At 45.7% G+C, this 11,742-nt stretch overlaps 1 protein-coding gene across 1 annotated transcript in view; it reads left to right on the plus strand.

Annotated features, from left to right (window-relative positions):
• Window positions 1-11,742, plus strand: part of Vipr2 (vasoactive intestinal peptide receptor 2) — an 80,436-nt gene that overhangs the window by 65,218 nt on the left and 3,476 nt on the right. Inside the window, exons 8-11 of the mRNA XM_059279185.1 lie at window positions 7,109-7,259; window positions 7,959-8,019; window positions 9,349-9,418; window positions 9,820-9,911. Of these exons, the coding sequence (XP_059135168.1) occupies window positions 7,109-7,259; window positions 7,959-8,019; window positions 9,349-9,418; window positions 9,820-9,911 (374 nt within the window). The remainder of the gene's footprint in view (window positions 1-7,108; window positions 7,260-7,958; window positions 8,020-9,348; window positions 9,419-9,819; window positions 9,912-11,742) is intronic.

Raw genomic sequence — 11,742 nt, forward strand, 5'->3', positions numbered from 1 at the left:
TAGACACATTGGTTAACACCCTTTTGGTCCTGAACAGATGTTAATTAGTTTAGTTTTGACACAGCAAAGTGCCTTGTAGCTGCATAGCATGTCAGCTGTGTCTAGCCGTCACCATCTTCCTGGAGGGAAGTGTATTCTCCAGGCTTGTGATACAGAACTGGGCTCTAAAAGGAATGTTATAATACCAAATCAAAAACAGGATCCACCACCTAGAAAGGTCCACCCTCAGGCATATCTTGCTGTCTCTGGAGCTTTTGTTCTGAGATGAGAATCTTGCAAAACACATACCAGTGGTGAACACCGAGATGTTGCAAATCCTCTCACTGCATTTCCCAGACAGAGCTGCTCTGTGAAACTTTCATTGCTTAGCTCTTTTCTTAAAGAAATTGGTCCTCAGAGACAACCCAATACCCACCTTCATCTGAAGCACCTATGCTGAACTCTACCTTGATGCTGAGACCAAAAAAAAAAAATCTGAACCCTTCATGTGAAGGGGCAGGGAGAAGGTGGCAGGCACCCCTGAAGTAGAAAAGGATGGAACAGTGCCACCATCCTGCTCTGCCCTCTCCACATGGTCAGCTCCCACAAGGCAATCTCCACCTCCCACAACAATGTTGAGTTTCTTCTAGCGCTAGTCTGTTTCCAGGCACTGTTTGTGGGTGCTAGCTGAACCAGGATTTACGTGCATCACACATGATGACACTGGGCTGAGGAAATCTTGCAGTTTTCCCAAGGTAGTGAGGATCCAACCTGCTGCTTGCCCAAGGTCAGACACTAGCATACACAGGCCAGAGTTGAAACCTGGGGTGAGAGTGGAAAATGGGGACAGGTTCCTCCAGTCTGTTTCCTGGGCTATTCTCTGGGGAAGAGCTGTGCCCCAATACCCGATGGCCCTGGGATTGCTACCAAGAGGAGGCAGACAGGAGGGGCAAAGGAGCAAAGAGGGATCCAAAGAAGGAAGGCAGAACACAGCATGGAGGAGAGAACAGAGGGAAAAAAACGGGGCTGTCTAAAGAATGATAAAGTGCTGAACGCATTAACAAAAGAGTCAGATTGCAGAATGAGCAGTAGGAAACTATTTTCTTTCCAATTCCATTTTTTCCCCATTTTATTCCTGGCTGCATTTCACTAAACCAACATTATTCTCCCAAGCAACCCACCAGGAATGCTCCCCACGATGTGACAAATTGCTTTTTCCAGGCAGCAGAACGAGTCCATGCATGAAGAGGCCTCTTCCTGGCCAGGGGAGGCTGGCAGAGCAGCTCTTCCATGTGTCTGGAGGCTACACAGGTTCCTCACCTTCTGGGCAGCTTGCATCACTGGGGATCAGAACAGGTCTCTCTTGGGGTCTGCAGATCCAAAGAAGGCTAAACTCAACCTGAGTCCTGCCTACCTGGATGAGGGGAGTGGATAGGCCACAGCCCTAAACACTACAGCAAGTCCCAGACAGACACCTGGACAGACAGGCTCTCTCTGACAACTGAGTATCTGGGGCAATGAGAAGATAGCAGACCAATGGTCCAGGCTGGAAGCTTGACTAGAGATCTTCACCCCACATAGCTGATGTCAGAATGAAAGAGGGTTGAGAAGGCCGGAAATGAGAAGAAAACAGCGGATGATATCACCCACATACATGTGCAGAGCGTATACAAAAACCTGTGCATGAGTAAAGACATTTACAAAAATGTGTGTAGATATACATATGTTCAAGACATTGTCCAAACACATGTGTACACACATCACAAGCACATCTGTGTGCACATATGCACAAGCACCCCACACACGTGAATATTCACATGGGTATATATAAAAACAGAGGCTCTCAGACAGAGCTTTGGTCTCCTAGGAGCCTGTTACTGATTTGCCTGGCCCTTGTAATTCTTCCTTGCTATCCATGCACTGCCCTAGAAGGGCAGCAGCAGACCCCCATGGATGTCAGTGTTATGAGGTTTAGTGACCAATGTTGTGGAAGGTGAAGTCAGAAGAGGATCCATGTCGCTCAGGACTCTGGTCCTCACAGATCACACTTGTTAGCAGTAAGCAAAGGGAAGGAGACGAGAAATAGTTTTTCTGACACCATTTAGCGAGAACATGGCATCATCATAAGCATACTTCTGTGCCTCCTCCTATATAGATGCCCTCGAGTCAGCTGTGCCCTGCTCTCTGCCATCTAGGTCATGTCATGGCCATCACATGGTGCAACATAATTCATCTGACTGGTTCTCCAGCATGGACACAGTCTTGATTTTGCATGTTTCTGTCATATCTCCAGGCATGCTCTTCCACACATCAATGTGTTTGTCTCTGTGAGGTGCAACTCACAGGTGGATTGGAGCAGTCAGCTTGGAGCATCTCAGCAGCCTGGGCAGTCATGACAGCATAGACACTTGTTCTTTCTATTCTGGAAGCCAAAGGGCCTGCACAGAAACACTGACAATTTGGCATCTCATAAGGGTCATAAACAACCCACTTTTCAACCAAATCCTTATCACCAACCAAAACACCTCCTCATGCCATCACCTGGGGGCTAGAGTATCTTGCTGTCTCGGTAAAGATTTCTATTGCTATAAAAAGACACCATGACCATGGCAACTCTTATAAGGGAAAAACATTTAATTGAGGTAGTAGTTTACAGTTTCAGAGATTTAGTCCATTAACATCATAGCAGGGAGCATGACAGCTGGAAGTATGGTGGAGTGCAGGCAGACATGGCTACATCTTGATTAGAAGGCAACAGGAAGTGAACTGTAACACTGGCAGTAGCTTGAGCATAGGAGACCTCAAAACCCACTCCCACAGTGACATACTTCCTCCAATAAGGCCATACCTCCTCCAACAAAGCCACACCTCCTAATAGTGCCACTCCTTTTGGGGGCCATTTTCTTTCAAACCACCACATTCTACTCCCTGGCCCCCATAGGCTTATAGCCATATCATAATGCAAAAAATGCATTCAGTCCAACTTCAAAAGTCCCCATAGTCTATAACTGTCTCAAACTTTTTTCAAAGTCCAAATTCCAAACTCTCTTCTGAGATTCATGGCAACCTCTTAAATGTAATCCCCTATAAAATTAAAATTAAAAAAACAGATCACATACTTCCAACAGATAACAGCACCTGATAAACATTACTGTTCCAAGGGAAGGGAGCATAGTGAGGAAATACTGGACTCACAGTGCAAACTCCAAATTCTGTGTCTCAATATCTGATGTCAAAACACTCTTCAGATCTCCAACTTCTTTCAGCTTTATTGACTGCAACTCACTTTTTTTCTCTTGGACTGGTTCCTCTCCCTGTTAGCAGCTTTCCTCGGCAGGTATCCTATGGCTCTGATATCTCTAATATCTTGGGGTCTCCAAGGCAATCCAGGCTTCAAGTTCACAGTTTCACACAATGGCCTCTCTGGGCTTCCATTCGGGGATACCCCTGACACATGCCTGGCCTCAGCAGCTTTTCTTAGTTAAGGAAGAAAATTCCATAGCCCTTCCTGCTATCCTTAACTCCAGAACCACATGGCTGAAGCTAGAACATGGCCCCCTCGTTCAATTACATCTTCCCAGCTTTCTGGTTTCCATGGTTTTCTTTACTGCCTGAGTTTGGCTGTTCTGGAACTTGTTCTGTAGACCAGGCTGGCCTCAAACTCAGAGATCAGCCAGCCTCTGCCTTCTGAGTGCTGGGATTAAAGGCATGCATCACCACACCCAGCTCTAAGATTTTCTTTAAACTTGGCTCAGTGGGATCTTACCCTGAGGTCACCACTCCCTTTATTCCATTTCTTAATCCATTTATCTCCTTGAACACAGGATTTAGCTCTATTACACTTCCTAGTGCCCCTTTTCTCAATCTGTACATTTTGTATTTTTATTTGCTCATCTTACTCCTTTTCATTATAAATCTTCATCAGAGTTAACACTAATAACCACATGACAGAGTCTATATTAGACTATTTTGAGATTTCCTACGACAACAGAATTAATCCAAAAAGTGAAGACTTTAGCCTCAGGCAAACTTTTCAGACAAGGGCAAGAAGCAGCCACTTTCTTTACCAAAATATCACAAGACCAGTCTCTAGACCACATACTAACATTCTTCTCCTCTGAAACCCCTTGACTCCCCACAGTTCAAATCATTATCAGCACCACTGCCTTCCATGTTCCTATTAGTATGTCCCATTAAGTAGTACTTAAAGCACTACACTGCTTTCCTAACCCAAAGTACCAAAGTACAAATTCCTCCAAACAAAAACATGGTCAGACCCACTAAAGCAATATCCCTGTCTCTGGTACCAACTTCTGTCTTAGTTAGGGTTTCTATTGCTGTGAAGAATAGCAACTCTTAAAAAGGAAAACATTTAATTGAGGTAGCGGCTTACAGTTTTAGAGGTTTAGTCCATTATCATCATGGTGGGGAGCATGGTGGCATGCAGGCAGACATGGTACAGGCTACATCTTCATCAGAAGGCAACAGGAAGTGGACTGAGACACTGGGTATTATCTTTGAGCATATATGAGACCTCAAACTTCACCCCTACAGTGACATACTTCCTCCAACAAGACCACCTCTACTCCAACAAAGTCAAACATCCTAATAGTGCCACTCCCTTTGAGGGCCATTTCTTTCAAACCACCACACTTGCAAAGGGCAGATGCATTTTAAATTGTAAGCAAATAAGTTGACTGCTTTTTGAAATGCACCAGGAGAACTATGACATGATGCTTTCTTTCTCCTTGGTGACCAGTGTCCCTTTCAAAGACATTGCTAAGAGCAGCCATCCTTCTGGGATTCTTTCAGCACCCCGCCCCAAAACATGATGCTATCTTTCCTCGACAAGTTTGCCTATTATCGTTGTTTACTAAAATGAGCCTTTTATGTTCCTGTTGCAAATGTATTTCCAGATTCACCATTTGTCAGTTGCATTTAGTGGTATTTTGCTTCCTAGAAGTTTTCAATATTTTTGTAAGCTCAAAATGTCTTCTTGCCTTTTAGCATTATGTTTATATTTGGTTTTCAGGTTTCCTATCTTGATTAAGAGATATTTATTTTCAATTTTGTTCATTTATGTCTTTAACACACTTGTAACTTACTCATTTTGTGTTTTGAGGTAAGGTAGGCTTTATCAAATGTCAAAAAAAGCAAGATACACTTAAACAAGTCATCACTTACAAGACTCATCTCTCAAAGACTTTTAATTTGTTTCACCCACCATTGCAGTTTCATGCCTGGGTGGTTGTGGCATTTGTGCTCAGGATCCCATGACAGACCAGAGACTGCTGAAATTTTCACTGATGAAGACAGACAGGTGTCTGACTGTTCCTAGAAACAGAAGATTTTCTGTACCTTAATTTCATTTGGAGAAAAGGGAGGCAGCAAAGCATGAGACTAGGGCAATGTGGAACAGGCTGGGGTGTGGGTAGAATTCAGCACGTTAAGGTCAAGCCCCTCATGGCCATTGAGGACATCTGGAAAGGCTTCCATGTTTCCTGTAAGTACATCTACCCTGTGTATGGTGTAAAATATATAGTCGGTATATTCCAACATTTGCTCTCCTTTCACATAAGCAGGGATTTCATCAACTAGGGATTTCAACTTTATAAGCAAATGGGAAATTACTGCTTCTATAGGGAAAAGAATATCACTTTCAACTCCATTCTCTTCTATCTTATAAGATGTATAACTATAAATATACACAAGTAGAAATACATATATGTGGATAATATTGTATTATGAATAGGTATATGCAGGATGGATGTATTTTATGTATAGAATGGGAATATATTCAAATGCATATGTTATATATATATGTGTGTGTGTATGTGTGTGATATTGTGCTCACTCATATAGGTGAGCACAAATTTGTATCTGTACATGGGATGTGTGTAGCTACAATACATACATATATATGAAAAAGATTGCAAAAGAGTGGGTATTTAAATTTTAAGAAATTAATTAGAGTTGGAAATAAAGTGTAAAATAGGAGAAATATAGGAAATGAATTATTTTTCCTAAGAGTTTTAAAATGGTCTTCACTGGGACAAGGGGATTACGTATTAATTTAAAGGTTGTCAGATTTTTTTTTTTTAACTTTAGGAACCTCACTATGACCCACTGTTTTCTCTTCCCAAACTTCTATTATCTATTAAGGAAATGACAGCAGTCTGTCAGCCCTTTCCAGCATTGATCCTTTGTTCAGATGTGGGGTTGAGGCCAGGGAGCTGCAGGTTCCCTGGCCATAGGCTACCCTTTCCCCAGCATCCAGCCACTGACAGCCTCCAGGTATCCTGGCCCTTCCCCCTGTACATAACCTCAGGTGTGCCTAGCATTGTGCTCACTAGTTTGTTGTGAACTTGACACAAGCTAGAGTCATCTGGCAAGTGGATTACCTCCACCAGACTAGCCTGTGAACATTTTCTTGATTGATGATTGATGTGAACCAGTCCAGCTCACTGGCTGAGCAAACCATGAGGAGCAAGCCAGTCAGCAGCACTCCTCCTGGCTTCCACTCTAGTTCCTGCCTCCAGGTTCCTGCCTTGAGTTCCTGCCCTGACTCCTCTTAGTGATGACTTCTCTAGAGAGTTGTAAGATAAAATAAACCCTTTCCTCCTTGAACTATTTTTGGTCCTGGTGTTTTATCACAGCAATAGAAACCCTAAGACAAACATCCCACCCATCACTTCATCCAGCAAGTGCTCTCCTCCACTGCATGTCCTGGAGAGGGTGGGCCTCTTGAATGGGCAGTGAAGGAAGAACTGAGGTAAGGGCATGTCTGAGGGGCCAGGAGTAACACAGCATGAAGGAGGGCCACATAGGAGGAGGTATGTCTGAGCCTGGTGTCCAGGAAGGTAGCCAGTGACTGGCTCCCAGGAACTCTCTGCCTGTACTTCTCTTCAGAGAAGCAGAGGCTCCCTGCAGATGGTCCCTGGCATTGTATATACAATGAGCTCTGCCCCAGTAGAACACATTTTTGGCCTCTGCCAGGACAAGAAATTAACAACATCCCTCCAAGTCAGTACTCTGGCTTTACTTTACAACTCAATCCAAACAGAGAACAGCTCCGCCTACCATAACTATTTTTACCAATTGGCACATTCTCTTACTTCTCTGGTTCCAGGTCGGCTGCAAGCTCAGCCTGGTATTCTTCCAGTATTGTATCATGGCGAACTTCTACTGGCTTCTGGTGGAGGGTCTCTACCTGCACACCCTCCTGGTGGCCATCCTTCCTCCCAGCAGGTGCTTCCTGGCCTATCTTCTGATTGGATGGGGTAAGGGCTTCATACTCCCCATCTTGATTCCCGTCTCATTTGGCCAAAGTATGCAGGCTTCTGCTCAGAACTCCACACCCGCGGGGATACTAAGTGGTCACCTTGGGTGCACTGGGGATTCCATTGATGTCAACTAAGGACCTGGCTTAAACTGCTTTAGCATTCTACCTCCATTCACCACCACCCCCCACCCGCCTGTCAGCGTGCACACGCACACCTTGACCTCAAATGAAACTGAGTTACTGACAAGTAGCAAAATAGTCGTTCCTACCCCCTTTTCCCTGTCAGTTCATATCAACAAAGAAAAATCAGGGAGGATCAGACTAATGGCACATCTACCCGCCGGCAGGAGCTCAGCCCTTCCCAGAGCAGGGAGGGATGGAAGCTTGTGTGGCTTGGAGGGGCAAACACACAGCCACTAAGGCATCATGGAGCCTGTAAGCATGGCTCCCTCTTACCTAGCCTCCTCTCTTTAGGAGACAGGTTTCAGCCCTGTTCAAAGCCTCAACTTTCAGACATATTTACCTTTGTGGCCTAATAAGGTGTAAGTTCACATACTGATGGCATTAATCGAGAGCTTCCATATGGTCCTTTGGTTGCAAATTCTTCTTTGGAAGTTCTGGCTCTTGAGTACCAGGTGCGTGGGGAGGCTGTTCCTCATCAATGAGATTAAGCCAATCTGATGGGGTCTCTCCACAGGCATCCCCAGTGTGTGTATAGGCGTGTGGACAGCAACTCGCCTCTCTTTAGAAGACACAGGGTGAGTGCTGTGTGTGTAGCCATACCTGTGAAATAAGGTCTTCCAGTGCTGGTTGAATATCTGGGAACTAAAGAAGCTTGTATGATTAGAGGCAAGAAACACTTTCTGTCAGTCAAGACATTTCTAGGCAGCATTTAGCACCCTGTGATTAGCAGATAGACGTGTGGATGGTCATGGGCAAGACTCACTACACGTTCCAGTGTTTGGAAGACGGGCCACACGAGAGGTGAAGATCAAGCCAGGCCTGCGGTTTAGCTAAAACAGGGACAAACCAGGTAGAATGAGTGATATTTTTCATGACTCCTTGGTGTCACGAGAAGAGTGAAGCAGGAATAAGCAGGTTTGCTGGGAGGAAAAAAACAACAATAGAAAACATTGAGATCAGGCTACCTGGCTGCCTGGATGACCTCTGTGAGCAGCTCTTCCTTCGAGAACTTCTGAGCCTAGTGGTAGTGACACATGCACTCCTAGTCTAAATGTCTCCCACAAAAGACCCCAGGGCAGCAACTGTCCGCTGAAGAGCATATCACTCTGTGAGTGGATGGTCTAAACCAACCTCTTTAGCCTTGACTTCACACTGACAGTGGAAAGAAACCCCTCAGCTGGGGTAGCTGGCCCAGTCATCACCCTGGGGTCAGCTGGGGTAGCTGGCCCAGTCACCCTGGAAGGCTGGAAGGCTCTCCATGCTCTGTGGGTTCCTGAGAGGATGAACATGAGTTCTCAGAGCCAGCTCAAATGCCTGTGTCACACTGCCAAACTGGGGTCCAAAGGCCATGGAACTCTGCCCTTGCTGGAACAGTTAGCATCCACTGTGGGCCATGGATACCAAAGCAGGAAGCCTTACATAATCATGCTTCTGCTGGAGATCAACCTTAAGGAAAATCAGGCCCACTTCAACCACTCTCAAGGCATATTTTTAACTCTGCCTTTAAAACACAGATGCAAACAACTGGGGAGAATACATTTTTCAGAATGAAGAAAAGCCCTCATGACATCAGGTGAAGGGAGAGCTCATGCCTTGAGTTAAAATCGCAGCTTTGAGACTTGGGCGCCCTGGAGCTACATGCTGTCCCTCCCCACCCCCGTTAGCAGACTGTCTGGATGACTCACTGGGGAGAGCTGCTTCACTCTACAAGCACAGCAGTTAGACCTAGTGAGAGGTGACTGGGAAATCTGAGTCTGATTGACAGATGGAAGGAAAGGTCCAAGAAGGGGGAAGGTTGGTTCTGTGTGCTCCGTGTGAGAGGTCAGTCCTCAGCTGAACACTTCTGCACAGAGCCTGGTTTGTAGGTTGATTCAATGTGACACCAGTTTCTTTCTCTCTAACAGTTGTTGGGACACAAACGACCACAGCATCCCCTGGTGGGTCATTCGGATACCCATTCTAATTTCTATTGTAGTAAGTAGCTGCCTATGGAGAAGCTCTGATCTGCTCTTCTTTTATGTATCTGCACTGTGCAGAGTGCAGCCACCATACGCTACTGTGCGCCAATGGCTACCGCCTTCCTACAAAAGGGCCCCATCACCTCCAGGGCAGTTCCCAGGGAAGGGTGGACTCTGAGGGGTGAAGATCAGAATCTAGGCCTGAAGGAGATGATAATAGTCAGTTGCACATCTCCAGCTGCTCAGATAACCACAACTTTATGCAGTAGTGCCCCCAATGCCCACATGAGGTCTTCTTTGGTGCAGTGGGCAGACCTAGTGCCTGGGGTAGATGGTGGCCAAATCCTGTACATGGGTGGTCAGGGATAAGATTGAAGGTATCCACAGATCAGGTAGCCCTTTGTTGTCTCTGTGCAGGTCAACTTTGCCCTCTTCATCAGCATTATAAGGATCTTACTTCAGAAGCTAACCTCCCCAGATGTCGGTGGCAACGATCAGTCACAGTACAAGTGAGTATCTACTGGTCCAGCATGAAAAATATACATCGAAATATGTGGAGAGCAGAGCCCAGTGCTAGACAGTAGGTCTTCCAGGTTCCTAGATGGCCTAAGGTACCACTGGCACTGACATTAGAGTCTGCCAGCCCAGCGTTCAGAGGGGCCAAGAAGCCATGCTGATAGGATGATGGTGCTAACAAAAAGGGGGACCTTTTCTCATGTTTGAGAGCATGCTAGAGTCTTGGAATGAGGGTGTCCCTTCCATGTGTGTCCTCGCTCTGATATCGCAGCTTGTCATCTCCCTTAACCACACATTATTCTTCATATTGTCTGTCTCCCCTACCAGATCCTGGGGCTGGCATCTTGTGCTTGGACCTGCCTCAGTAATTATCTAACTGTGTGTCGTGTGAAGGGCACAGGGCAGAGGTCAGGAATGTCACCAGCTAATTTATGATTATCCAAGGAATCCATAAATTACCTGTAATTCACAAATTAAAAATAGACTCCAACTCAGGTGTGACCTGAACATAATGAGCTCAGTGCTGGTGTATTTGATGCAGCTCAGGAGCCTAGGCTTAGACGAGGCTGTACTGGGTAAGAGCTGCATCTCTCTGGCCAGGTTATCAGCTCCCAGGCACTTGGAAATTACCACCTACATCCAGGTTCCTTCCCATCCACAAAAAAATAAAGCAGCATCCATGTGGGTGCTGAGCCGAAGAATGGCTGAGCAGAAGGGGGCCTTCCCTATATTCTGTCTCCTCCCTGTAAAATAGGATGGATGTTTGCCTGTTAGGTTTGAGAGACAATTGAATTAATCCTTGAAAGACATTCAGTTCCTGGCACAGAGAGTCAAAAAGGGATTGGGTGGGCATTTAAGTCTTAGTTGTGCCATGCTGTGCACAAAGTACAAGGAATAAGTTTCTATTTGTGAAAGAAATGATCTACACATAACAAGGTGTAGGCTGTCCACATGGTGCTTGATAAGAGATGCTGCATCCCCCCTGTAGCCTTGAAAAGCAGGGTGGGCCTTCTTAGTCGCCCTGCAATTGAATTTGGACTTTCAGCAAATCTTGTTTAGTGTCCGTGCTGACCTTTCCTCTGGGTTTCTGGGGAGTGTTTGTTAAGAAGGTCTTGAGATGGATGCTTTTATTTTGGAAACAGAATTATATGGGGTAATGAAGTCTGTGCTTTCCAGGGTGATGAGAAGGGCAGAGGGCCGTGCTTCACCCCTTGGGTTGTAGCAAAGAAGGACTAAGGACCTTCCTTTCCTGCAGCACGTCCCTAGAGACAGATGGGTAGACAGGTCATGTAAGTGACCTATCAGCAGCTCCCTTATAACCTCAGCTAAAGGAATGGTGCTCAGTAGCCTAGTGACCCACCATGCTGATGCTGAAGGACTTGGACACAGAGCCTTGAGGGTGCACATTTGCAAGGTAGCAGCTGCACTGATGTCTCGTTGGTAGGGATACCTTCCACTTGTACCCATGACCATCACAGAAAGGACCAGGCTTCTGTGCAGGCTATGAAACAGGAAATCCTGTCCTTGGACACAAGATGTGGAGAAAGGCACACACCTCTAGAACTTACCCTGTGTCTTAGTTAGGATTACTATTGCTAAGATGAAACACCATGACCAAAAAGCAAGTTGGGTAGGAAATTGTTTATTCTACTTACACTTCCACATCACTGTTCATCACCGAAAGATGTCAGGACAGGAACTCAAACAGGGTAGGATCCTAGAGGCAGGAGCTAATACAATCAGCTAGGCCTTCCTTCCCCCATCAATCACTAATTAAGAAAATGCTGTACAGCCGGATCTTATGGAGGCATCTTCTCAGTTGAG

Source organism: Peromyscus eremicus, chromosome 14 (genome assembly GCF_949786415.1).
Source record: "Peromyscus eremicus chromosome 14, PerEre_H2_v1, whole genome shotgun sequence".
Classification (NCBI taxonomy): Eukaryota; Metazoa; Chordata; class Mammalia; order Rodentia; family Cricetidae; genus Peromyscus; species Peromyscus eremicus.